The sequence below is a fragment of the Mus caroli genome, chromosome 11, assembly GCF_900094665.2.
Source record: "Mus caroli chromosome 11, CAROLI_EIJ_v1.1, whole genome shotgun sequence".
Taxonomy (NCBI): Eukaryota; Metazoa; Chordata; class Mammalia; order Rodentia; family Muridae; genus Mus; species Mus caroli.
This window is the reverse complement of record NC_034580.1, coordinates 46,187,393-46,213,280: the sequence shown is the minus strand read 5'-3', so window position 1 is coordinate 46,213,280 and position 25,888 is coordinate 46,187,393. Positions and strand designations below refer to the sequence as shown.

At 47.0% G+C, this 25,888-nt stretch overlaps 1 protein-coding gene across 1 annotated transcript in view; it reads right to left on the bottom strand.

The window, feature by feature from the left end:
* The window catches only part of Col23a1 (collagen type XXIII alpha 1 chain), a 287,526-nt gene extending 269,662 nt beyond the window's left edge, over positions 1 to 17,864 (bottom strand). Inside the window, exon 1 of the mRNA XM_021177066.2 lies at positions 17,405 to 17,864. Coding sequence (XP_021032725.1) covers positions 17,405 to 17,665 — 261 coding nt within the window. The 5' untranslated portion in view covers positions 17,666 to 17,864. The remainder of the gene's footprint in view (positions 1 to 17,404) is intronic.
* Between the last annotated feature and the right edge of the window lie 8,024 nt (positions 17,865 to 25,888).

The window sequence follows — 25,888 nt, the reverse complement described above, 5'->3', positions numbered from 1 at the left end:
GCTGAGTGACTCTCTTCCAAACCACATCAGCGGCAGATTTCCTGAGGACTGCCCGTTCCCAAATGCATGCTAATGTATTGAAAGGGGTGGTCTACAAACAAAATCCAGCTCTTTGGGAAGCCTCCATTCACGTTCCTATTCATTCACTTTGAAGGGCACGCATCACTTCCCATCGGCCTCACTGTGAGGGTTCTTCACATGGAGCTGACAGAAGAAATCCCTTCTGAGGCCCTCCTGCTGGATAGATGGTTTTTACCACAGCATTTGGCTGCTTGAAGAGACCCCTCAAGCTGCCAGGAGACAGAGAAGCTAATGACAGTCAGGGTCCCCATAGTCTGTGCCACTTGTCAGGCTCTGCCTAAATATCTAACCATCATTTCTATGCTTCCAGCTCACACCAGCATCCTGTATCCAAGGAGGTGGGTTACAGGTGGCTGAGGACAGCTATAAACTGTAGTCGAACACAAAACTATGCAGTTTACTCAAAAGGTTTTAATTTTGGAGAGATGGCTCAGTGGGCAAAGTGCTTGCCATGCAAAGATAAAGATCGGGCTTTGATCCCTAAAACTCAAAAACAAACAAACAAACAAACAAACAAACAAACAAACAGGTATGAAGGTGTAAGATAGCAATTTGGCAATGGGAGGGCAGCAGGAGGAGGGTATGGGGAGGAGGCAGATGACAGGGTGTTTCTAAGGCTTGAGAGCCAGCTGGTCTAACCTCACTGGTAACCTCTAGGCTCAGGGGAAACCTTATCTTTACAAAGAAGGTGACAAGCTCGTGAGAGGCTCAATGGGGAAAGGTGATAACCCAAGTTCAACGCCTAGCTGGAGCTAGCCCAAAATCTAATTTTAATTAAAAATCAAACCAAAACAAACAAGAAAAAAAAACAAAACAAAAACGGTAGATTGTTACAGAGGAAGAGAGCTGATGTCAGTCTTGCTTCACACACACCTGTATGCATATGCACACATACAAAACATTGTGGGTTCCTTGTAAATCGATTACATGGTTCTGGAGTCTAACCTCTGAAGACAACACATCATGTCACCATGCTTTGGGAGGAAGGTGCTGTGAAGTTTCCTTTCCCAGGTCAAGCCTGAACATGATGATGTCATAGGCTAAACAGTCTTCCCACCAAGTTTCTACGGCAACGTCCTGATCTCTAGTAGCTCAGAACAAGCCTGTGTTTGAGGGTGGGGTCTTAGAGAGTTAGTTAAGGTAAGATAAAATGAGACCCTGACCCAAGGAGTCAGGGTCCTAAAGGAGGGGACTGAGACACAGACGCACACAGAAGAAAGCTGACAGGCAGATACAGCATGTGCAAGCCAAGAGTGGCCTCAGAAGGAACCAACCCTGTCAACACGGTGATGCCAGACTTCTAGTCGCCAGAGTTGAGAGAAAATCCATTCCCTGCTCTTCAAGCCACCCAGCCCGTGATGCTTTGTCATGGTAGCTTAGCACACTAATGCCGACCAGGTCTCACAGACCTCCCTCCCCCATCCTGACTCTGTTCGCTCTCCAGAACCTATGAGGACCCAAAAGAAGGAAAAGTTAGGAGGCTGGGAGGACCAGCAAGCAGGGCCGAGTGTGTTTCTACTTCCTCTGGCTCTAGGGAACAGCTAGTGAGGTCACCAAGAGGATTCTGTACTAGACACTAACAGTCCTGTAACCATGACTCCAGGTTAGCAAGGCAAAGGGGAGGGTTTTAAGGGGCCCAGGGCTTTGCTGCACCCTGCTGGGTGTACCTAAAGAGAGCTCACTGCATCCCCACAGAAACCCAGTGAGGCAGATACTGTAGCCCCTTTCCCAGGCCTAGAAAAGCCACCTCTAATGCCTACAAAGGAAGCACAGAGGGCCCAGTGTAAGGGGGATCTTGGGGAACCTGGGTGGAAAGAGCACAGGTTAGACCTGTAGGCGCATGCCAGTCGCTCTGCTGGATTCCTTTGCAGCTCCCCCACATTGTGTGGGTACATGCAGACCAACTCTCAAGCACTCCCATACATGCACAAACTCTCACAGCCGTACATGTGTGCATTCATGCACACATCCATGTGCACACATGAGGCATAAAGCAAGATTCACATGCAAGCATTCACACACACATACACAGTCACACACATGCATATGGTCACATGCAGACATGTACACTCACACTCAGGTACCCTCATACAGATGCACATGCACACTCATGAGCACATCTGTACGTACGATTGCTCATTCACATCATGCCACACTCTCACATACGACTTTCCCAGTGCCACCATGGGCTTACCCTTTATTGACTGCACCACAACTTAGGTCTGAAGACAAAGACATCAAGGACGGTAACAGACCTTCATCACACAAAAGGTAGCCGTTCAGATGAACAGACCATGGAGTGTTTCTTTGTGGAGTGTTTTTCCCAGGACGACCAAACTTGAGTCAGTTTCATTTAAATTGCTTTTTTTTTTTTTAAAGAAAATTAAAAAAAAAACAGACTACATTTTAATTGCTTTATGATTTGTTTCACAACTAAAAGTTGGAAATAAATTCCATTTTGGACGTTCACACTGCCCATCTGAAAGCACCCCAGCCCTGGCCCTCTCAGCCCAGATTTCCTGGCTACATCAGGAAAATAAATTCTCTCATTTACAAATGTGAATTGAAGCAGATGTGTGAAGCTTCTGGTTCCCCAGGTTTATCATGAGCACATAGGCAGGTTTGTGCTCCATTGTGAGATCTCAGAGCCAGACGAGCTTATCAGTGAAAGCAAGCGCTGTGCTCATCACAGTGACAAATGCATAGTTATTTCCACGAGCACTTTGGCTTTTATGTTTTGGTCATAAATATGATTCGTTTTGTTTTGTTTTTCGAGACAGGGTTTCTCTGTATAGCCCTGGCTGTCCTGGAACTCACTTTGTAGACCAGGCTGACCTCGAACTCAGAAATCTGCCTGCCTCTGCCTCCCGAGTGCTGGGATTAAAGGCGTGAGCCACCACGCCCAGCTATAAATATGATTTTTTAACTTCATGGGAAGTCTCTTCTTCTGCACAAATGAAAAAAAGAAAAACAGAAAAATAGGTTAGTTCTGTGTTTGCTTTTATTACGTTACTAAGCAACACTTCTCATCCTGCGGATTCACAATCTAAAGGTGATATATATGATACATATCACATATATCAAAAGAATCACAGTGTTAAGGGAGTTTGTGTTGTATGTTGTTTTGTTTGGGGCATTTTGAGATAAAGTCTCCCTGTGAATTCATATACCTGACTCCATCTGCCCTTGAACTTGTCACTACGCTGCTTCGGCTTCCTAGGTGCTGGAATTACAAGCGTGTACCACCATGCCCAGCTAAAGGATCATAAGGTCAGCTATGTAACCTTGAGACTCCTCTCCAGTTAGCCAACAGGCTTATACAGCCACTCTAGGCTCAATAAAAAAAGCGTTCTGGAAGGAGGAGCGCTCACTTTTTCAGTGCTCACAATGCACAGAGCACTTCCTACTTTACTCCCACGGAAACCATGCCAGGCAGGCACTACAGTCCCTGTTTAACAGATGAACCCACTGAAGTTTAGAAGAAGTCAATTATTCAAAGTCACCCAGCTGGGAAATGGCCGGGCTGGGATGGGAACCTGGGTCTGCTTAAGGCTAACGTTTTCCATACTGCCCCACACATCCATCACTTACAGATGTCCGAAAGGCTGTGCACACTGGCAGAGCAGGCTGCTGCCCCTGCTACTCTGCACTTAATGGTGGCTCCCCCCAAGGTCGGTCACGGGCTGGGAAAAGGGCACAGAACAAGAAGTCTGGGGAATGGGTTCAGATGTATGACCTCAGAGGTTCCGATGTCACTGCTCCTCTGTGGGAGAGTGACTCTTTTCCTCATAGAACGGAAGGATCAAAGGCTACTGGAGATGCTATTGAGAAGCTGGGGGCCACACATGCAAAACTATTCACACAGGTGGACATATAAAGGGGCTATGGTGTAGCTTGGTGGTGGAGTAACTGTCCTTGATGAGAGACGTATCATCCCTAGCAGTGCATGGAAATTGTGGGTTTTAATGGGGGCAGGGACTCTGCTGTCTTCCTCTAAGCCACACACTGCCGTGACAGTCTTTAAACTCCATCTGAAAACCTACTTCGTTCCTCAGTGGTTTGTGCTAGGTCCCAAAATAGGTTTCTGGACATCAGGAAGAGATGTTTTCTGAATACTTGTGTCAACAATTATAGATTAAAGCTGGGCTGGCAGGATGGTTCAGTGGTTAAAGACACATGTAGGCAAGCCTGGCTATATGAGTTTGAACCCAGATACTATGTAGCCAAAACCATGACCCACTTCCTGGAGGGGGTTCCCCCATCCCAACTTCCTTAGGTTGTCCTGTGACCTCCATGTAATATCCCCCAAACAAAATAAATAAGCATAAAGATAAAGATTAATTCTGACCCTATACATAGGACAAGCAAGAACTGGAGGTTGTGTGTGGCCACTGGAGAACTTCCTTAGACTGAGTTAACTTTTTTCTGCATAATTTGAAGTCAAGCATAGTCCAGTGGTGGTGGTACACACCTTTGATCTTACCACTAAAGAGGCAGAGGAGGGCAGATCTCTGTGAGTTCAAGGCCACCCTGGTCTACAGAGTAAGTTCGAGAACAGTATGAACTACATAGAGAAACCCTGTTGTGAAAATAAAAAGAAAGAAAGAAAAAAGAAGAAAGGAAAGAAAGGAAGGAAGGGAACAAGGAAGGAAAGAAGAAAGGAAGGAAGAAAGGAAGGAAGGAGTTGAGTATGGAACAGGCCCTGATGCCTGGCACATACCATTTTACAAGGTCTCTGTCAGCCTGATTCTGGGAAGAAGTCTGTGGCTCTTCCCATCTTTCATTAAAGGCCTCCTTCTGCTTTCAGTGGGGACAAATGCAGAATAAGGACAGGAAACCAACTTTGCCCACCATGAGACTGGAGGCAAGACTTCACAACGGAGCACTAGCCTCAGGGGATCATGGGAGGACACAGGTCGAGACAACTATGCTAAAACAAGGACTGGGAAGAAAGCCCCATGCTTAGTGTGCTTAGCTCTCTGTTGTGGTATTAAAGCACTGACCAATAGAACCTGGGGCAGGAACGGGGTGACTTGGCTTACAAACTGTCCAGCTAGCATCGAGGGAAGTCAAGGCAGGAGCCTGGAGGTGCAGACAGAAGCAGAGGCCATGCAGGGACGGCACCCACTGACTCGCTCCCCATGGCTGGCTCAGCTGGCTTCCTTATACTATCTAGAACCACCACTCCTGGCGCAGGCCTTCCCATGTTGGTCATTAATCAAGAAAACGACCTAGAGACTTGCCTATAGGCCAGTCTGATGAAGGCAATTCCTCAACCAAGGCTCTCTTTTCTCTGGTGACTCTACTTTGTGACAAGTGACAAAAACTGACCGGCACAGTGATAAAGTGTTTGCCTGCCATCCACAAGGTCCCATTACTGAAATAAATAATAAATAAATAAGAAAATAAGATTAATTAAAATAAAAACTTTCCAAAGCCTCAAGAGCAGTCTTCCTCCTCATCAAGTCACCCTACATCCCAAAGAGTAACAGACCGACAATAACATGGAGGAGGCCTCACCCTACACACCACATACCACATGTGTAGTTAGATGCAGATTTTCTGGGACACTATGTAGTCATTAAAAATGGCCATAAAGTGGCTGGAGTGATGGCTCAGCACTTAAGAGTCCTGGTTGCTCTTCCAGAGGCCCTGAGTTCAAATCCCAGCCACGACATGGTAGCTTGGAATCACTTGTCACTCCAGTGCGAAAGCATCCAGTGCCCTCTTCTGGCCTCTGCAGACTCCCCATGCACATGGTATACAGACGTACATGCAGTCAGAATGCCCATACACGTAAAATAAAAAAAAAATAAAGGTTGAAAAAATTAATAATCTCAAAGATCACATGTCATCTAGTAAAACGATTTCGCTGTAAAGTTCAAAAGCATACAAGCAAGATATAAATGGTATATGCTCCGTTCTTTAAATGAGCTGAACTTCAGTCTTTCCATGGAGGAGAACTGTGAGGGAGAGAGTATGCAAAACAACACCAGCCCCTATCAGGGCGATGAGTGATCATTATCAGAAAAGTGGCCTGTTTTGAATCAAGACATGTTTCAGAGCCAGGTGCAATGACTTCATTTATAATGCCAGCGTTTGTGAGGTAGGAGTGAGCAGAGCAGGTGCCCAAAGCCAACCCAGGCCTCATAGTGAGAGCCTGTCTCAAAAAATGAAAAAAAAAAATACCCACGGGTAAGGGCTGGGGTAGCTCAGTGCTAGAATGAGAGCCTAGGGTTTGAGACTGAAAAAAAGAAAGGAAAAGAAAAAAGAGGCACTTTTGAGGGAAAGAGAGCCACATTTGTGCAATTATTTCCTAATATGCTCAGCCCTCGTATCTGAAGTTCTGTATTTGCTGGTTCAAGGAACCATGGATGGAAAATGCTGGTCCACGGGAGCAGCGAAATGGCTCAGCAGGCAAAGGGTGATTGCTGCACACACCGGGGTTCGGTCTGACCCGCAGAACCCAGATAGTTTTGCCTGCTTTCTATTGCTGTGATAAAATATCCCCAACAAAAGGTAGCTTAGGGGAGAAAGGGTTGTTTTCCTGTCAGTCCATCCCTTTGGGGGAGGTCAAGGCATCAGGAACTTCAAACAGCTCGTCACATCCCATCCACAGCCAAGGCTGGAGAGAAATGAACCACACATGCCTTGTGCTCCACTGGCCGCCAATCAAGGGATGGTGCCATCCACTTTCATGCTGGATCTTTCCAAGTCCATTAAGGTAATCAAGAGAATCCCCTACAGACACACCCAGAGGCCAACCTAATCTAGACAGTCACTGAGCCTCTCTTCCCAGGGGGTCTTAGGTTTTAGCATCAAGTTGGCAGTTAAACTATCACTTATGTAAAGGTAAAGGAGAGAACCGACCCTACAATGTAGTTCTCTGACTTCCACATAGAAGTGTATACACACACACACACACACACACACACACACACACACATACAGGTTTCTTTTTCTCTTGCCTTTAATCCTTAAACAATACATGGTATCAACTCCTTACAGCATATTAGGAGTCGTGAGGGATTTCGAGATGATCTGAAGGATGTGTGAAGGCTGTATTACAAATACCATGCCACCGTACATGAAGGACTCCAGTGACAGGGCTTTTGTTATCCAGGAATTCCGAACCCCACAGGGACAGCCGTTGACTGAACCTATTGAGGTAGCATTAAGAGATGGAGTAGTGGCAGGAACTGAGGGATTACGTACATGTCTGCATGAAAAGAGCAGGTCTGATCTTAGGGGCCTCAGTTCTCCTCCATACCTGGCAGGACTTCGTGGAACAGGTAAAGGGTATTTAGAGAAAAGAGCGAGAAGCTTGTGGAAACCTGGGATGAGAGACAGGATTTCTCTGAAAGTGGAGGATTGTCCCAGCTCTGACGGACGGGTCCTGAATGCATAGGACAGTGGGAGTCAGCCTGGAATGTAGGTCGGTGGCAGGGCACTTGCTGAACATGCGCGAGCCTTGGGCTCAATCTTCAGTGCCATAAAACAAATTTAAACAGGCCAGCAGGAGCCAGGACTTGGAACCGACAAAGTAGCCCTGCTTGGCTGAACTCGAGGCAGGCTCCTAAAGTGCCGGCTAGACCCATAGGTCCATGTCCTGGTAAAATCCAACCTCTAGCAAAGAACTGCACTGTTGATGCAGTAAGGAGCTACCGATTGGAAGTGGGGCCAGTTCCCTAGCCCCGGTGTGAGGCAGCTTTCTGGATACAGATAATGAATGTATACAGATATCTGTATACAGATAACATGTACAAAATAATGGGGGACTGGAGAGATGATTCTACAGTTAAGAGCATGTTCTACTCTTCTAGGAGACCGAGGTTCAGTTTCCAGCTCCCACAGCAAGTGGCTCACGACAACCTGTAACTCCAGTTCAACACCTCTGGCCTCTGCAGGCAGCTCCACCCATATGTGCAAACCCACACAGAGACACACTTACATATACACAATTAAACATAAAATAAACTCTTAAAAAGGTAGGTAAAGGGGGGGGCAGAGATATGGCTCACATGTAAAGACTGCTTGCTGCTCTTGCAGAAGTCCTGGTTCAGTTCCCGTCACCCACATACGAAGTTCACAACAGTTTGTAACTGCAGAGGATCCAACACTGTCTTCTGGACTTTGTGAGCGCTCCCAGACACATGTGCACACTAGCACACAAACTTACAACAATAAAAATAAATAAATCTTAAAAGGATGCATTTAGGAGAAGACAAGGAAGAGGAAGAAGAGGATGAAGATGAAATAATAATAATAATAATAACAACAACAACAATAGAAAAAGAGGGTGTTCATGATTTTGGATGTTTCAGTCCATAGCCACATTGGCCTTATTTGGGGCCTGCGAAGGCTCAGTATGTCATGGAGGGGACAGTATAATGGACAAGGCTCAGTCATAACATGAAGGCGTCGAAGAAAAAGAAAAAGACAGGAAGGGACAAATTCTAATGTCCTTCTCAAAGTGACCTAACTTTCCCTCCCACAAGGCTCTAACTCCTTAAAGGTCTCAGCAGCTCCCAGTAGTACCACAGGGCAGTGGCCAAGGCTTTGACAGATGGGCCTTAAGGGGGGCATTAAAGATCGGACCTATGACACCCACTCTTGGGCAAGCAATGTCTGGTCCCCCTGGCCTGTACTCAGTAAGAATCCTGCCGGTCAGCTTGGCAAGAGCTGCTTTGCTGTGACGTTCCCTTCAGTTATTTTCCACTCATTGCCTGCCTTCCAGCTCCTCAACTCTACCCTGCTACTTCCTAGTACTGGACTCAAGAGGCCTGTCTGCAAAATCCAGTGTGGTGGCCTCTAACTGTCCACGGTGGCCTTGGTTAGAGGTGGCCTTGTGCTCTCCAACAAGGGCCTTTGAGTTGTTTGTTATGTCAAGCAAGGGTCATAGGATGGCTTCTCTGTGACAGAGTACCTGGTCTTCAGGCCAGGCTTCCCTCCCCTAACCCCATGGCTGTGGCCCAGCAAGGGCCCAAGTATTACCTCACATCCACAGGACTGGGGGGCTGGCAGCTACCTTGGCCACACAGCAGTGAGCAGGGCTAGCCTCTGACTATTCACCGTGGACATTTTCCTCTTCCAAACCTAGGCCTCCTGACATTCCCATGGCAGAGAGTGCCAGGTAAGACACCTCGCCCATACTGGTCCCTGGTCTTCAGGCTACTACCCAAAGATTCCTCAAGCAGACCAGAGAGAAGCCTGAGAACACTTCCTGCAGAGATGACTTGGGCACAGGCACCTGCCCTAGGCTGAAACTCACACACAAGGAGCTGACAAGATGGCTCAGTGAGTAAAGGCGATTACCACCAAGCTGATGACCTGAATTGGCTTCTCAGGGCTCACAAGAGGCAGAAAAGAATTGACGCCTGAAAGTTATCTTCTGAGTTTTACATATGCACTGTGGTGTGTGCATGAATGCATACACAAAGCACACATACTGTCTGAATGAATTAATGAATGAATGAATGAATGAATGAAATTTTGGGGGGGTTCGAGACAGAGAGACAGGGTTTCTCTGTGTATCCCTGGCTGTCCTGGAACTCACTCTGTAGACCAGGCTGGCCTGGAACTCAGAAATCCACCTGCCTCTGCCTCCCAAGTGCTGGGATTAAAGGCGTGCACCACCACCGCCCGGTTAATGGATGAAAAGTTAAAAAAAATCTTCTTTGTCCAATTTTCAAGCCAACAAGGTTGACTATATACCAAAGCTCCAATCTCTCTCTCCAGATTATTCTTTGAGCCATCCTCCCCCTCTCCATTCTCTACTGAAGATGGCCCTATACTCATGGGTACCCACTCCCACCACCCAGAGACTGGCTGACCAGAGAGGGGCCCAGCTGGGCTCAGTGTCCTGCACAATAACCCCATCGGTGAATACTGTTAATTTATAGTGGATTCCCAGAGCCAATTAGGGAATCTCTGTCAATACTGTTGTAGAAAAGAAACTCTGATGCTGTGAGTGTAGGTCTGAAACTTCTTGAAGCTTCCCCAGCATCTCCTGAGGACAAGGAGGATGTCCCTGTGAAATATGGAACTGACTTAAGCCCCAGATCAAGACACCTGCTGCTGTGCCTGAGCAGATATGTACCCCAACTTCTTGGATATCCAAACCATGAAGCCATTTGAAATCTGAGCTACCCTTCCTCAGTGGAGAGGGGCTCTGTTACATTGGTTGAAGGTACAGGACCCAAAGGATATAGAAAGGTTGACTTAAAGAAAACCATGCTGGCTTGGTATGGTGGCACACACGTGCAGTTTCAGCACTTGGGATGTGGAGCAGAAGGAGCAAGGGTCCAAGGCCAGCCTTGACTACCTAGTGTGTGTGCTGGTTAATATTGCCACCTTGCCAGGATTGTTCAATCACAGAAGGAATACGTGTCTCTAGATAAGTATGTGAGGAATTTTCTAGATTAGGTTAACTCAAAATGAAGATAGCGTGTGTGTGTGTGTGTGAGAGAGAGAGAGAGAGAGAGAGAGAGAGAGAGAGAGAGAGAGAGAGAGAGAGAGAGCGCTGTGTACCAGCATTCATCTCTCTGCATTATGACTGCAGATGCAATATAATCAAATAATAAATAAATAAATGGCCATACTTGGTAAGGGTAAAAGAGACAGACACTGCCATGGAGACCATGACCTGCTCTATTACAGGATTCAAAGCACACATTGCAATGTTTGCAGAGGTCTACAGCCTGGGGAGCAGGGCTGGGAGAGGGGCAGAGCAGCCTGGGCACGCTGAGCAGAGACAGGCATAGCTCACTTGGCGAATCTCAGTGTTCAGATTGGCTGGACCTCGACCTGCAGCCACTTCCACTTCAGCTGTGATGTGAAGTGACACCATTCTCTGCCAACGCTGGGAACAGAGAGTTAGAGGCTCCCAGCATGACAGTCCAGTCAAGGGTTAAAGACCTCCAAGATCTTATGTGTCCTAAGCTTGGTCCCCTGTGTGGTCATGTTAAGAAATAAGCCTTTCATTCCAGCATTTGGGGGGCAGAAGAAGGCAGATCTCTGAGTTTGAAGGCAGATCTCTGAGCCTGGTCTACAGAGTGAGTTCCAGGACAGCCAAGGCTACACAGAGAAATCTTGTCTTGGGGGACAGGAGAGGAGCGAAAACAGAGGCAGGGACTAGTGAGAGTCCTTACGTCACTGGAGATGGCTCACTTGGATGGGATTAGAGTATTTCAGTGGACCTGAGTTAGTCTCATGAGAGAGAGTTGTTACAAGAACCCCTCTGTGCTCTGGCTTCTTCTCCCCACCCCACCCCCTTTTGCTTTGGCTCTCCTATACCAGGTCTGACATGGTGCAATGTCATCCGGAATCTCCATCAAAGCAAGTGCTATTCTATCTGGACTCTCTCCCTCCAAAACTGTGACCTTTTCTCTTTATAAATGACCAAGCCTCTGACACTTCGTTATGCTCACAGAAAGCAGACGAATGCAACTACAAAGCATCATGGGATTGCACCGGGAAGAAGCCAAACACCAATGTTCTCTTTGATCCTGGTAGGACAAGAATCACATGTGGGCAGCAAGGTCCCAAGAAGCAACACATTTGTCAATGGGGACAGGACTCAAGAGTTTGGGAACATAGGGTTCTGAGGACTCTGAGATGGTGACACACCACTGCTCCCGGACTCCAGAGTGGCAACATCTACAGTTAGCACCTGGTTCTTACCACTGGTCACTCCAGCTCCCCACTCACCCCAGTCCTCTTCCTTCCTAACAAAGCCTCAATTCTATTCCAGTGGCAACCAGCTCAGCCCCAAGGGATGAATCCAGATTGGCTGAAGCCCCCAGATTGGCAGCTCATTACCCTCACCAGTGAAAGGGTGACTATGGTCATTCTTCTCCATCCCCTACTTTAGCTGTTTGGTGTCAAGGGAACTGCAGATCAGGGCCCCGGGAAACAGAGAACTGCCAGCAGAATCTGGCGCCCAAGTATGGACCATGAACTGCCCAAATCTGCTGTATTCCAGGCTTCCATGTCAGACAACCCATTGTTGCCGGTTAACAATTCTCATGGTTAGGTGACCACATCAGGCATTCCATTACCTGCCATTGAAAGCATATCTACTGCCAGGCATGATGGTGCATGCTCACAATCCCAGCACTGAGGGCGTTGACTCAGGAGGACTACAAACCTGAGGTCAGCCTAGGGTACACAGTGAGTTCAAAGCCAGTCTGAGCTCAGACTGAGACCTTGTCTGACTACTGTTTTTCATTATTATAATCAAATACTAGAGACAGGCTATTTTATAAAGAACAAAGGTTTTGCACAGTTTTGTAGACTGAAAGTGCAAGATCGGGCAACCTCTTTGTTTTTGCCTCTGGTCACAGTTTACTGGCAGATGGTAGGATGCCAGGGAGGGAGAGAGAGGAAGAGAGAGAGGCAGAGGATGAGAGGGGAGTCTGAATCAGCGCAATCAGGAAGCCAGAACAGGATGGCGACCTATAATGCAAAGGTTGGCATGACTAAGATTGACCTAAGGACTTCAATTAGGCCCCAGCACTTCTGAAAAACCCACGCCATCTCCCCACACTGGCATCCTGGCATCGAGGCTCTCAATGCATGAGCCTTGAGGGATACCTCGATCCACATCAGCCAGGAGTGCTCTGGGCATTGGCTTGCTCACTCTCATTACTGTGCTGTCAGATGACTGCATTAGAAAAGGGAGGCTTTAGGGAAGGAGTCTGCAGAAGTCAGATGACAGCTTATAAAGATCAGGGCCAGGTCTCAAACTCCCTTCTTGGGGCAAGCACTGCATGCAGCATCCCTCTGCTTGGTCCCCTGGTAGCATCTAGTCAGCTTCCAGAGCACTCCAGCGCCCTTTTAGGAGCTGGCCTTGCCCGCCATCTTCAAAGTCAGCCTGGAAAGGACCAATTCAACAATTATAAAGTGTCTTTGGAGAGAACACCCCACACAGTTGGCTTCTTCTAAACAAGTTGCTATTATTATGACTCTCAAATGGCAGCATTAAAAAAATGTTTTAAGGCCAGCACAAAAAGCAGAAAGAGAAAGTAAGTGTGCCAGGAAGTAATTGGAAGGAAACTTCTTTGGGGGTGGGGGTTAGGAGCCGGGAAATGTCAAGGAAACAAATCAGAGCTGATTTATACTTCAATTCCAGGCATCTGTATTAACAGAGACCCCCACAGAGCAGCCCCGACAAGCTGGCTACCAGAGAGGCTGAGAAAGTCACACTGGATTCTGCATTTGACAGTAATGCAACCAATCTACATAGGAAAGAGAGAACTTGAGTTTTATCCAACTCTCTGGGCTTTCCTTGTTTTCAAACTGATTGGTCCAGACAATAGAAGGCCAGGAGCCAACAATAAATCCATTCTAAGCTGGAAAGGGCCTCCTCTGAACACAACCAAATATTGCTTTAATCCTTTGCATTAAGTTTCTCACTGCAGTATGAAAGCTATGCATTCTGAATTCTCAGCTTCTGCAACACTGTAGCTGGAGGTGTAATTGCAGAGCAGATGATTAATTGGGCAGTTACTTAAGGCACCTTTCAAAGCAGAATAGGAGATGTTTGGTTTCACATGAATATTTTTAGATCCTACTAAAGATACTGCCTTTAATGGCTCTTGCTTGGAAATCTTGTTTTGATATTCTGAAAGTCACTTCTTTCCCATATGTACTGCAAGAAGGGGTCCTTCGATAATCAGGAGAGAACATGAATATTTCTTCTGTATCTATGTTATCAGGCACATCAGCCAGCCCCCAGAAAAACTGATGTCATGGTTCTGTTCCCAAGGGAACAAGGACAGAGGGTCCCCTATAAACAGTGGCTTTTGTTGACTCTTTTTTTCCCCTGATGTTGAACTTGTGTGTGGTTGGCAAGAACTTCTTTTTTAAAAATTTGGACATGGTTTCTGCCTCGGATCCTCTGCATGCGACTTTATTAAATAAAGAGCAAGCAGTGGGCACTGGTATATGCACAGCTATTTCAGTGGTGACTTTAAAAGGGGCTTCCCAAGGAACAAAGCAAGCTGGGAAACACGCCAAGTGAAGGGATCCTTTTCTAAAGAGATGTTCAGTTTGGTAAGGATTTATCTCCTCTTCCTAAGGGTTAGAGAACTATCTACATACCTCGATCAAGCTGGCTGGGGGCTCCTCATAAAGTGCCTCCCACACATCTCTTGTCTTGATCAGTGTGTGCACTTCTCATCCAGAAACACTGAACAAGCAGCAGGAACCAAATGGCATCCAGGGAGAGTGTGGCCCTGTCACTAGGGATATAGACACCCCCCTCCCAGCAGGCAGGCAAACAACCTTTAGTGTTGGTACTGGGTCATCTCTGACTCAGGAAGGGAGAGGAGCCAGTCTATACTCCCATCCCACAGTCCACACTTCCATCACACAGTCTATACTTCCAGCCCACAGTCTATACTCCCAGCCCACAGTCTACCCATGCAGTTCACAGTCTACACTCCCATCCCACAGTCTACACCCCCAGCCCACAGTCTATACTCCCAGCCCACAGTCTACACTCCCATCCCACAGTCTACACTCCCAGCCTACAGTCTCCACTCTCAGCCCACACTCTACACATGCAGTCCAGTCTACACTCCCAGTCCATAGTCTATACTCCCATCCCACAGTCTACACTCCCATCCCACAGTCTACAACCCCATCCCACAGTCTACACTCCCAGCCCACAGTCTTTACTCCCATTCCACAGTCTACACATGCAGTCCACAGTCTACACTCCCAGCCCACAGTCTACACTCCTCTGATCCCACAATCTACTCTCCAAGCACATAGTGTCTCTGACATGGATGCACAGCCCCAGCACAATGTGATGGAGGGCACAGCAGATTCTCAATGCATAGATACAGTAGGTGTCAGGATCTGATTTTTCTTTTCTCCCTTTGCCTTTAAAGTTGATTAGGAAGACAGCACCGAGTTCAGGCTAGCTAGGCTACGTAACAAGAAAGACTGCCTCAGTGAAGGGGGGAAAAAGGATGATGTCAGGCACGGTGGTGCATGCTTATACTCTCAGCACTCTGGAGTCAGAGGCATGGGGAGTTCTGCAAATTCGAGGCCAGTCTGGGCTACATAGTGAGTCCCAGACAAGTCAGCCAACACTATATAGAGCAAGACTGTATCTCAAAAATAAATAATTATTTCAAGAAAAAGAGAAGGGTGAAAGCAAGCAAGAAAGGGATAAACAGGAGAAGGGGGAAGAAGAAAAAGAATGGAGAGGAAGAAGAGGAAGAGGAAGGAGGAAGATGTGGAAAGAGGAGAGAGGAAGTGAAGGAGGAAGAGGGGGGAAGAACAGGAGGAAGGGGAAGAGACCATTAGACTATAGAAAACCAAGACCTGTGCTAGAGGTCTAGTTCAGTAGCAGGGTGCAAGGCCCCGGGTCTGTCTGTCTGTCTATCTATCTATCTATCTATCTATCTATCTATCTATCTATCTATCTATCTTTCTTTCTATCTATCTTTCTATCTATCTATCTATCTATCTATCTATCTATCTATCTATCTATCTATCTATCAAGGTATTAGCAATCCTGGGGGTTGGGGAGGGATATGGCTGTTTCCTCACAAATCTATCTCTATTAGTAAGCACACAGCCTGTGAGCTCCTCAAACAAAGGTCTTTCAGGGATTTTTGGTTTTCTGGTCATGGCTTGTGGTTTATTCTTCCCAATAGAAGTGACAGTGGGTTGGGGTATTCACAGTTCAGCTGCTGACCTTTAGGGAGCTGACAAAGGATAGTGGGTGGCAATTTATAAAGCCATAAGTTGCTGGCAGGGCTTGGGGCAGAGTTCTCCCTTCTGTGGGCACTTTAGAGAAGGGGGAGGAAATCATTCAGAAAGCAGCGATTTTGCCTAGAACCAAGGAGGAGAGGTAATGTTGGCTTTATCTTAAAGTGACTTAGGAGCTGTGGGAAACAGGAAAGTTAGGTCTAGACTTCCATTCCCTTTGAAATCCCAAATCCACTCCACCTTGGGTACACAGCTCAATATCTGATGTCAGGAGTCTAACCCAAGGACTTGCAAAATCTAATCCAGCCTTCTCCCTGAGCTGTGCCCCTAGCACTGTACAGCTCAGTAAAGTAGCAAAGACCATAGCAGGGCACAGCTTAGGGAACAGGTGGTAGGTAGTACACCTGCCCCCTGCTTCCTCTCCCCCAAGCAAGGTTCATTTTCTACTGTCCTTAGGATCGACTCCCCACCCCCGTTAGATCTGGGGCAACCACCTCCTCCAGGAGGAGGAGAACCGTTCCTATAAGGGAGGCAGAGCCGAGAGAAACTGTAGTGTGCTGGTGTATGCCACAGTTCTACAGGCAAGAGGCTTGCTGCACCGAGGGTAGAGGTTCTGGCCAAAGTATTGTCAGATGGAGTATCAGTAGACAGAAGATCAGAAGTCCAGGCATACAGTGGCCATCTTTTTTTGTTTTTGTTTGCTTTTGTTGTTTGTTTTGATTTCCTGAGACAGGGTCTTCCTCTGGCTGTCCTGGACAGGATGACCTCAAACTCAGAGATCCTCATGCCTCTGCCTCCAAAGTGCTGGGATTAAAGGCGCTCATCAATATGCCCAATGGTTGGTATTTATTTATTTATTTATATTTCGTTCTGTAGCCCAGGCTGGACCTGCATCTCAACTATATATATAGTTTAAGCCAGCCCTCAACTTGTAGAGAGATTCACACAATTCATCCTCCTAAATTCTGGAATTACAGATGCCACCAGGGCAGGCTCAAAACAGGAGTCTTAACCCTCGGAAAACAAACCTAAGACGCTTTGCGGGGTAGTCTGTGGAGATCACCACACAGCCAAACGCGCACAGAGGCAGCCAGCTCAGCTGTGTCCTAGTCTTCGATGCACAGTTTTAGTGGGCCAGCTAAGGAACACAGCACTTCTAGGCCAGAGACGCTCCCAGCCAAACCTTCCTGGGCACAGAGGAAGGGCTGGCCCGAGCCTTGATGTGGTCCGGACTGTTTCAGGCAGACTAGCCGTGGGAACGCAAGAGCCTCATTAGTATCTCCAGCGCTGAGAGCAGGCAGGGCTGTGGGTCTGAGCACACACTTCAGTAGAGACGCCTCACTCAGGACTGTTGTTACCCCAAGGTCTTTCCTTACCCTAGCTCCTTAGTGTTACCTAAACAGCCCTTTAAGTTGTTTTTCCTGCAGAAGCAAGTCCCGGCACAGAAGCTGGACAGCAGGACCCTTCCCCACCAGCGACCCCAGTACAATCCACTAGGTGAGTCCCGCTCCTGAAGGTGATGATCAACGCCGCCCCCGCAGCCCTACACCCCCTTGTGAAGCGGGACATTCCCCGGCCGGCGATCGCGCGCCCTCACCTCCCGTAACAGGCGCTCCAGGTGCGTTTCGGCCCAGGCGGCCAGGGCTCCGGACGGCCCCGCATGCCGCAACAGCTCGCGCTCCTGCTCCAGCGCCGCCACTCGGCCATGCAGGGCGGCCGCCTGGGCTCCCAGCAGGAGACAGGCGGCGGCAGAGCCCACCGACAGCAGCAGGCACAGCGCGCCCAGCGCCCGCACCCCACAGCCCGCGCCGGGGTCCTGCGCGCCTTCTCCGCCCGCCGCGCGCTCGCCGGCGCCCATGGCGACCGGCCCGCTCTGCGTCGGCGCTGCGGCCCGGGGCGGCTCCAGGTCGGCGGCTGCGGGGCTCGGCGTCCGGGTGGCCGCGGATCGCGCACGCCCCCCTAGCCGCCCGCTCAGACTCAGCGGCCACTGCGGGCAGTTCCTTCTATGCAAATAGACCCCGCCAGAAAAGGCGCGGGGACCCACCCAGGGGAGGAGCGGCCGGCCGGGGAGGGCGGGGGGGGGGGGCCCGGCGCTCATCAGCTCCTCGCAGCTCCGAGCCCTCGCCTAGCGGGTCCCAGAGCGCGAGCCTCTGTACCCCGCCGGTGCCACCCGAGGGGCCCTATGCGCCCAGGCTCGGCTCTGCCGCAGGCCGCCCGAGGTTGCGGCACTGTTCGAGCCTTGGGAGTGTTCCCCAAACTTGTAGATTGACCTTTTTGACACTTGCAAAGCAAAACTTGGAACTCTGTGGGAAAGTTAGAGGTTCTTTCTAGACGGTAGCTGAGCGCCGCTTGGTGGCCGAAAGCGACCCCTGCGGGTGTGCGCAGGAAGACTTGGTGACCGAGAATCAAAGAGAAAGAGAAACAAAGGGAAGGAAAGAGGAAAACTAGCGAGAGGAATGAGGAAGGAGAGAGAGAAATAAGGAGAATAAGAGAAAAGGAAGGGGGCAAACTAGGCACCTCTTATAGTCAGTGTTCACCATAGCAACTCAGGCATGGACACTAGACAAAAATGTTCATACTTCTTTCCTGAACCAGAGGGAGCAGTTAGTTCAGGAAGCAGACAAAAAACAAATGGGAAAAGTGTCTAAAACTTGGTATAACTTGAATTCTGCAGGGACAGACTTAGCCCAAACCCAAATCTGGAATGCATCATACTGACTTGTCTTAACCACAGTTACATTAGGACACCAATCGGGCCCAAAGAGAAAGCCATCCACTTACAGGGATGGCCAGAGAGGCTGCACTTGGAATCCAGGTTTTAGCTGCCAGAGCCCCCACAAGGCATATACCTCAAAACTGGTCTCAAGTAACTGTCACATTAACTCCTGGGACACCCTTCGGGAAGAGTCAGTCCTGAGTTTGGAGCCTGGTAAGGGGTACACGTGATGAGTGGGTTTTAGATAATAATTTTCCACCTTCCCTTCCTGACTCTCCTGTGGCTGTCTTCTTAATTTCTGTGGCTGCATTATCCATTCTGTATTCTTGAAGCCTGTTGAGACCCAGCAACACTCCTACTCCCCTAATTCAGAGGGGAAAGCACCCAGCTGGCAAGACCCTCTGAACTAAAACTTCCTGGGGTTGGAGGCTGTGGCCTCAGGTAAAGTGGAGTTTCTGGTAGTAGTTATACAGTCTTGGCCCTGTGTGAAAACTGTGCGTGTGCCCAACAAATATTCTGAAAACCTCTTGTCAAGCAAGCCTGACAGTCTACTGAAGTCTCTGAAAAGACGCCAACACCGTATTACTAGTTAGCACCCATTCTCACTACCCATTACCTACCAGAGTTAGTGTTAATGGGTACTGTTCCATTCTAGAAGCGTGTGTATTGAACAGGGCGATTGCTCCCTGGGTCTTTATTCTTGTCAGATACCTATGTGGATTAGCCTTCCTCCCAGACTGTGAAGAGCAAGCGCCTAATCCTGAAGTCAAGGTTTCTAGAGCCTGTCCCAGACTGCCCAATCTGAGGTGGCCTCGTCCTCAGTCCCCTTCATGATTAATCAGGAGATGGGGACATCTGTCCTAGTTACCTTTTAACTGTATCCTCTTGTTTCAGGCACCGCTGTTATCTTACAGAACACTATCTGGCCTATCTATAGTCGATGTTCAATAAACACTGGGTAAGTGAATTGAGATGAGAAATATGTTTACCATCTGCAGTTCTCAGTTGGAAAGGCAGGAAAGAAAACACTCAGTTACTTGTCAATTGGGGTCCCAGAAGGGAAGGCGGCATCCTCAGAATAGGTGATTGAAGCCAGCTTGATGGTAGACAGACTTCATGGTGGCAAGGAGGGAAACCAGCAGGGGGTAGGGGGTTGGAGGTGGCGAGCACCCTCTGGCTCACAGTAGTAGGAAGCCCTTATCCCTAGCCAAACTAGTGAGAGAAGCCTGCTGGGCAGCCTGTGGAAAGTCAGGTACTATAAGACGTCTGCTCACCGGGAGCTGTGACCTTTGGTTGCTGATCCAGCCTCAGCAAACCATGGCTTGGTGGGGGAAGGGGTTGGAAGAAGAAATTCTCTCTCTTGCTGAAGACCTCCACTGGCTGAACCTACAGGTCAGGAGCTCAGGAATCAAACTGTAGAAGGCAGCCTCACAAAAAGCAGACAGAGGGCAGATATGCACCCCACCTACCATGCATTCAGCTGAGCTACTACTGGTGCCTCCGAGCACCAACCTATCAGATATATATTCTTACCCCTCTATGCACTCCTCAGAGAACCAACAGGCCACCAGGATGACGACTTTGGACTCTCTCAGTGCAGGAAAAGCCAGAGGTCTGTCCCTCACAGCATAACTATTCCAGGTATGAACTGTTTTTTCTATTTACAGGGCCTCGGCCACCTGTACAATGTTCACATAACAGGCAACCCACGGGTATAAAATCCCATACAACACACCCAACCAAGCAATCCACTTATTAGCCAAGGAAGTGAGGTGAGCCCATGATGGTGAACTCACTGGTTAGTACTGTATCCTGTAGTAGTCTGAAGGAGCCAGCCTTGGAATACCAGAGCTGCCTTTGAAGACACTGGGGAAATGGTAACTCAGAAGGGTGCAGTGCCCTCTTTTGGGATATGGTACATGATTAAATCAGGGCATTTCTCTATGATGCCATGTTCCTGAGAAGAACACATGTCAAAAAGCCTAGGAATAGAAGCCAGAATGACCCCACCAATGACCGCTTGCTCTTCTCCCATCTCTGGGTTATGCATGTTCAGAGCAAGGGACCCACTAAGTTTGAGCTCTGTCTTGCTGCCTCCCACTCTGACTTCTATACAGGGGGCTGATGGAGTAACTGGGAGTGCTGTTTCCACACTGGGGAGAAGGGAAATATATGGGTCACCTGGCCATACCCCTTGGCTGCATCGCATAGGGAAAAGAAATGTGCAGTGCGTTCCAGCCACTGACACTCATAGGTAACACAGGTAACTGAAGGGCCCGAATGTGCTCACAATGCTGCTCAAGAATGCAGGGCTCCATGGAATTACTTCCAGCCACCTCTCCCAAAATTTAAATCAAGCTCTAAGGTTTTAAGGAACAGAGCTTCAAGTACATGGTGAGATCGTCACTGAAGTCACCAGGTCTCCTGCCAGCTGGCAGTATAACGGAAACAAGCTACTTACCCTTTAGACCCTTTTGCCTTCAGCTTTTTAAAAAGCAGGGACTAAAGGGGGCCACTTAGCTCTACTCTGTTTAACACTAGTAAAAAGATATGGCAGACGGCAAGGCATGGGGAATCGGGCAATAGAAAGGAAGTTTTCAGGACATGGGAAAAAGACTCAAAGACCGCCCTTGTCCTCTAGTGACTTCCTGGGCCACAGAGAAGACCTCGGCCAGGGCTGGGATATAGGCGGAAGAGCTGAGTGGCTGCAAGTAGTCTGAATGGGCAAGGCGGGTTGGAATCACAGGGGAGAGAGCTGGATATCTAGGCTCCCATGGAGTAGGGGTCAGATTAGGAAGATTGGGGTTCTAAATGCAAACGAGCCCTAAATGCAGAAAACCTTATAGTTCGAAGTCATTGAGCACTCAGATGTTTTTGGATGCAGCAGGGGAAAACGAAGCCTAAACTAAGCACTGACCTAGGTCTTGCTTAAAACCAAAACCTGGAAAGATCAGTTTGATTCAAGTAACCATGTAACAGCGACACATGCAGCTCGCACATGCAGACTAGTAAGGTACAACAGGAAACTCCTTGACCGTACCGCAGAGGAAAAGATGCATAAGAGAATGGGCTTGCAAGCAACTCGAGAACTGGTAGACAAAGATAATAAAGTGAGGACTGTATTCCTTATGCTCAGGCAACTAAAGGTAAGGACCCATGATAGATACTTTTTAAAAAGACCCAAAACAAACTCTAGAAGATGACAATTTGAGATTTTAAAAACAAAACAAACAAATAAAGCAATCACAGCACTGGGCTGGAGGAGATGGCACAGCACTGGGCTGGAAGAGATGGCACAGCAGTTAAGTATACTTAACTGCTCTTTCAGAGGATTCAGGTCTCATTCCCAGAATCCACATGGTGGCTTACAATCATCTGTTAACTCTAGTTCTGGGGGAACTAACACCCTCTTTCTTGCCTCAGTGGGCCCTGTAAGCAAAGTTAAACCTATGCCTTTAATCCCAGCACTTGGGAGGCAGAGGCAGGTGGATCTGAGCTCAAGGGCAGCCTTGTCTACAGAGTAAGCTCCAGACCAGCCAGAGAAACTTTGTCTCGATAAAACAAGCAAGCAAGCAAGCAAACAAATAATAAACTTTTAAAAAGAAAAGAAAAAGAGCACTTGCTGTTATTGCAGAGAACCTGGATTCAATTCCTAGCATCCACATGACTATTTGTAACTCAAGTTCCAAGGGATCTGATGCCCTCTTCTGGACTTCATGGGCACAGAGACACACATGGTACACACTCACAAGCAAAACACTCAAACACATAAACCTAAAAAAATACACTGGATGGGGGGGGGGGAGTGCTTGTTCTTTGCAAGCATGAGGACCTGAGTTAGAATTCCCATCATCCACATAAAACGCCAGGTATAATATCAGCACCATGTGAGCAGAGACAAGATCAGCCTTGGTCCAGGTTTGGTGAGACTCTGAATCAAGAAAAGAGGACAGAGCACACTAGAGCAGGGAACCCCAAGCCCTCTGTCTCAGGAGCATCTGTGGGCTATGCAATGATTTTGAGGGTTTGCCCGAAGCTTAACTACTGTTCCTGAGAGGAGCTGGCAGGAAAATTTTGAATAAATAATGGCTGATTTTTTTTCCCCTCTAAATTTGCTAAAAACTACAATGGATTCAAAGAACTTCAAAAACTAGGACATAGGAATCATGAAGACAACCACACAAGGCACATCAAAAGTTGCTTGAGATGAGTGGTGAAGAGAAACCAACTTAAAAGTCATTAGAATAAATGAACATATACAAAGAAACAAAATAGGTTTCCTGGCCACAGTACAATAATCCACAGGGCAGAGAACCTTCCATTTCCATCCACCAGAACTCCAGAGCAGCCAGGATGGGGGCTGACAACAATGTTGATGACACATACTGAAGGGACTCTGGCCAGCTTGAGCATGGCACGAATGGCTCTGGCAGGCCTTGCTTGCCCTTCTCTTCTGTCCCCTCTGACTTGCTAAAAACCATTAAATTAAATTCCTAAAGCCAAGTCCTCCTCCTTGGGCTGACTATCAAGATTCAGCTACCAAAGTATTGAAGTCCTGCAATCAAAAGTCCCCTTTGGATAAGTATCATGCATCCTTACAGTGAACCTTTGTAAACTGCCTTTTTCTTATGTGCCACATCTGTCTCCTCTCTGTCCAGAGGTAGTCCTTTGTCCCTGGGGGACAAAGAGCCCTCCTATTTCTCCTTTGTTCCCTCCCTGTTCTCCCTCATCCTCTATTTCCTGTCTTTGTCTCTTATCCCTGCCCTCTGTCCCTCTGGGGAAAATAAACCTTTGTGCTAAGAACTTGGCCTTTCTTAACCCATACCTGTTTATCCCAGGACTCAGGGTGCTGTGGCAGGAAGAACATGAGGTGAAGGCTTCAAGGTCAGCCTGGGTTAATCAAACTATCTTATGAGGGGAAGGGATGTGGAAAACTCTCAGAAACAAAAAAGCTAAAAGAATTCATTGTCATTACAGCCACAGTAAAGAGAAATGTTAATGCAAGGATAACTTGGGGCAGAAATGAAGCCACACTAGAAAAATATGAACTTATGCAAAGGGAACTCTAAGTCTCTGTATGAATGTAAGACTTCTTGCTGGGTTGGTGGTAATGCAGGCCTGTGACACCACACTTGGAAGGTGGGTCAGGAAGGATCAGGAGTTCAAAGCTAAGTATGGTTATACAGCAAGTTCGAGGCCAACCTGGGCTATATGTTATCCTGTCTCCAAAACAAAAACTTAAATCTTACTAAAATCTAGACATTTGCTTTGGCCCCACGCTCAGTGATTAAGGAGAATCACCCTGAGGATGTTGAGGTAGCCTGAACTATAAAGTTAAGACCTCTTCTCAAAACTCTTACAAAAACATGGTTCGATGGCTTAAAAATAGTGACATACAGCAGGACTTTATATGGCTGAGGAGGATGCTCATTCTGAACTGTCATGAATAGTCACTTAGTTACCATAGTTACCAGCAACACATCACCCGGGGTGGGTATCAAAGCAGTCATGAAAACAGCCAAGAATAAGTTAAAAGACATATGATGACTCCTTAGCTAGAAAACAAAACAGGGAGGGCAAAGGCCAGCGAGATGTCAACCTGTCATCCTGGTTGGGTTATATATATATCTATATATATCAATCCCAGTATAAGTTTTGAGATAAGCTTAGACTACGTACCAAAACAACCCTCCCCTTTATTTGGCAAATTTTTAATTATATTTACTTTTGTGGAGGTGTGGGTATATCAAGACATGAATGAAAACTCACCCGTCCAACTTGGCAGCAAATGCTTTTAACCACTGGGCCATCTTGCCAGCCAACAACAATTTGTTTGATAGGATAGTGGTATTATACAAATATATTTAAACTTATTTAAAAAAGAATTATGGATGAAATTACAGGTAGCTAGAGTGTGTATTTAAACAGTAGGCTGATTTAAAAATCTTCCAAGTGTTTTGAAGCTGGGCTATATATATTTAGGGAAACTCATTCTATCCTTGCATTAAAAACATTTTTCTTTAGGTTAAAAAAATCTCTAATATAAACAAGCCTCTCAATAACTTAAGTATATTTCTATCAGAAAACTTTCAGCATCACATTTCTCCTTAAAAAAATGTGTATATTATATATATATAAAATACACATATATGTATATATATATATATATATATATATATATATACACACACACACACACATATGTATGTATATAGGGAAGGGAATATAGAGAAAATGGAAGAAAAAGAAGGGAGTAGAGAGAGATATATGAAATATTCAAATTAAGTAGTTTTTAAAATTACCTCCATTACAAATGAACCATATTCCCATATTTTCCAATCTAAGCCCTTTTCCTTTTAGTGCTGAAGCTGCAAACATCGTAAAAAGCAGTGAACTTTCCAGAAAATGAGTGCACCAATACCAGAAGAAAGGCACTTAAGGGCAGGCAGCTGAGAGCTCAAAGGGGAGGCAATGCTTACAAAGGATATTTCCTGAATGTCCCTAGAAGTACCACCTGGACTTCTCATCCCTAAAGTGTGAATTAGAACACAAGCTGGACATCTTAAAAGAATGTTCATTTTTACAAGAGAAAATTATTACGTGTATGTGTTGGTATATGCACATTAGTGTGGCTGCCCAATGAGAGGAGAGCATTGGAGGTGTTTGTACGTTGTCCAACACAGTGCCAGGAAGAACACCTGTGGTCCTAAGAACAGAACATGCTCTTAACTGATGAGCCATCTCTCCAGCCCTGAAAGGCACCCATCAACTTTTTAGAAACATGATTTTTCTTTCCTTTTACATCAAGATCAGCCTATGACAAGTTTCTGATGATGCACTCAGAAGCTCTTGCCAAGAGCAGACAGGTTTTGGGAAGCACAGGAACTGGACTGAAGACTGAGGTGGAAAATCAAAAACATAAACATTGTGTGGAAATGTCAGTTTCAGGACTAACCTTAAACAGCGCCTTCAGAAATGTTCTCACACCCCAATTGTCCTGAAGGTGGCTTTTGCTGACATGTGAACTGCATGAGACATCTAGATATTCTTTATGTGGAACTCTTAGGACATGCAGCTATATAGTCTTATATAGTCTTCAGTAAGTTCCTAGCCTTGCTGTACTGGGAAAACTGCCTCTAAGACAGCTGGAGGAAAGCCTGGCTTTACTACTTGTTATGCAGAAGAAAGCTCCACATAATTTGTGGTTTGAAATATAGACAGATACAGCTCAAATCTGTGTGTAATATAAAATTAAGATTTTTGTATGTGGCCTGATTAAACTCTGTCATGGACTAATGGGGTATCTTTTCTTGAGGGCCTATGGATATCACCCAAAAGAACAGAAAACTTAAAATTTAATGAAAC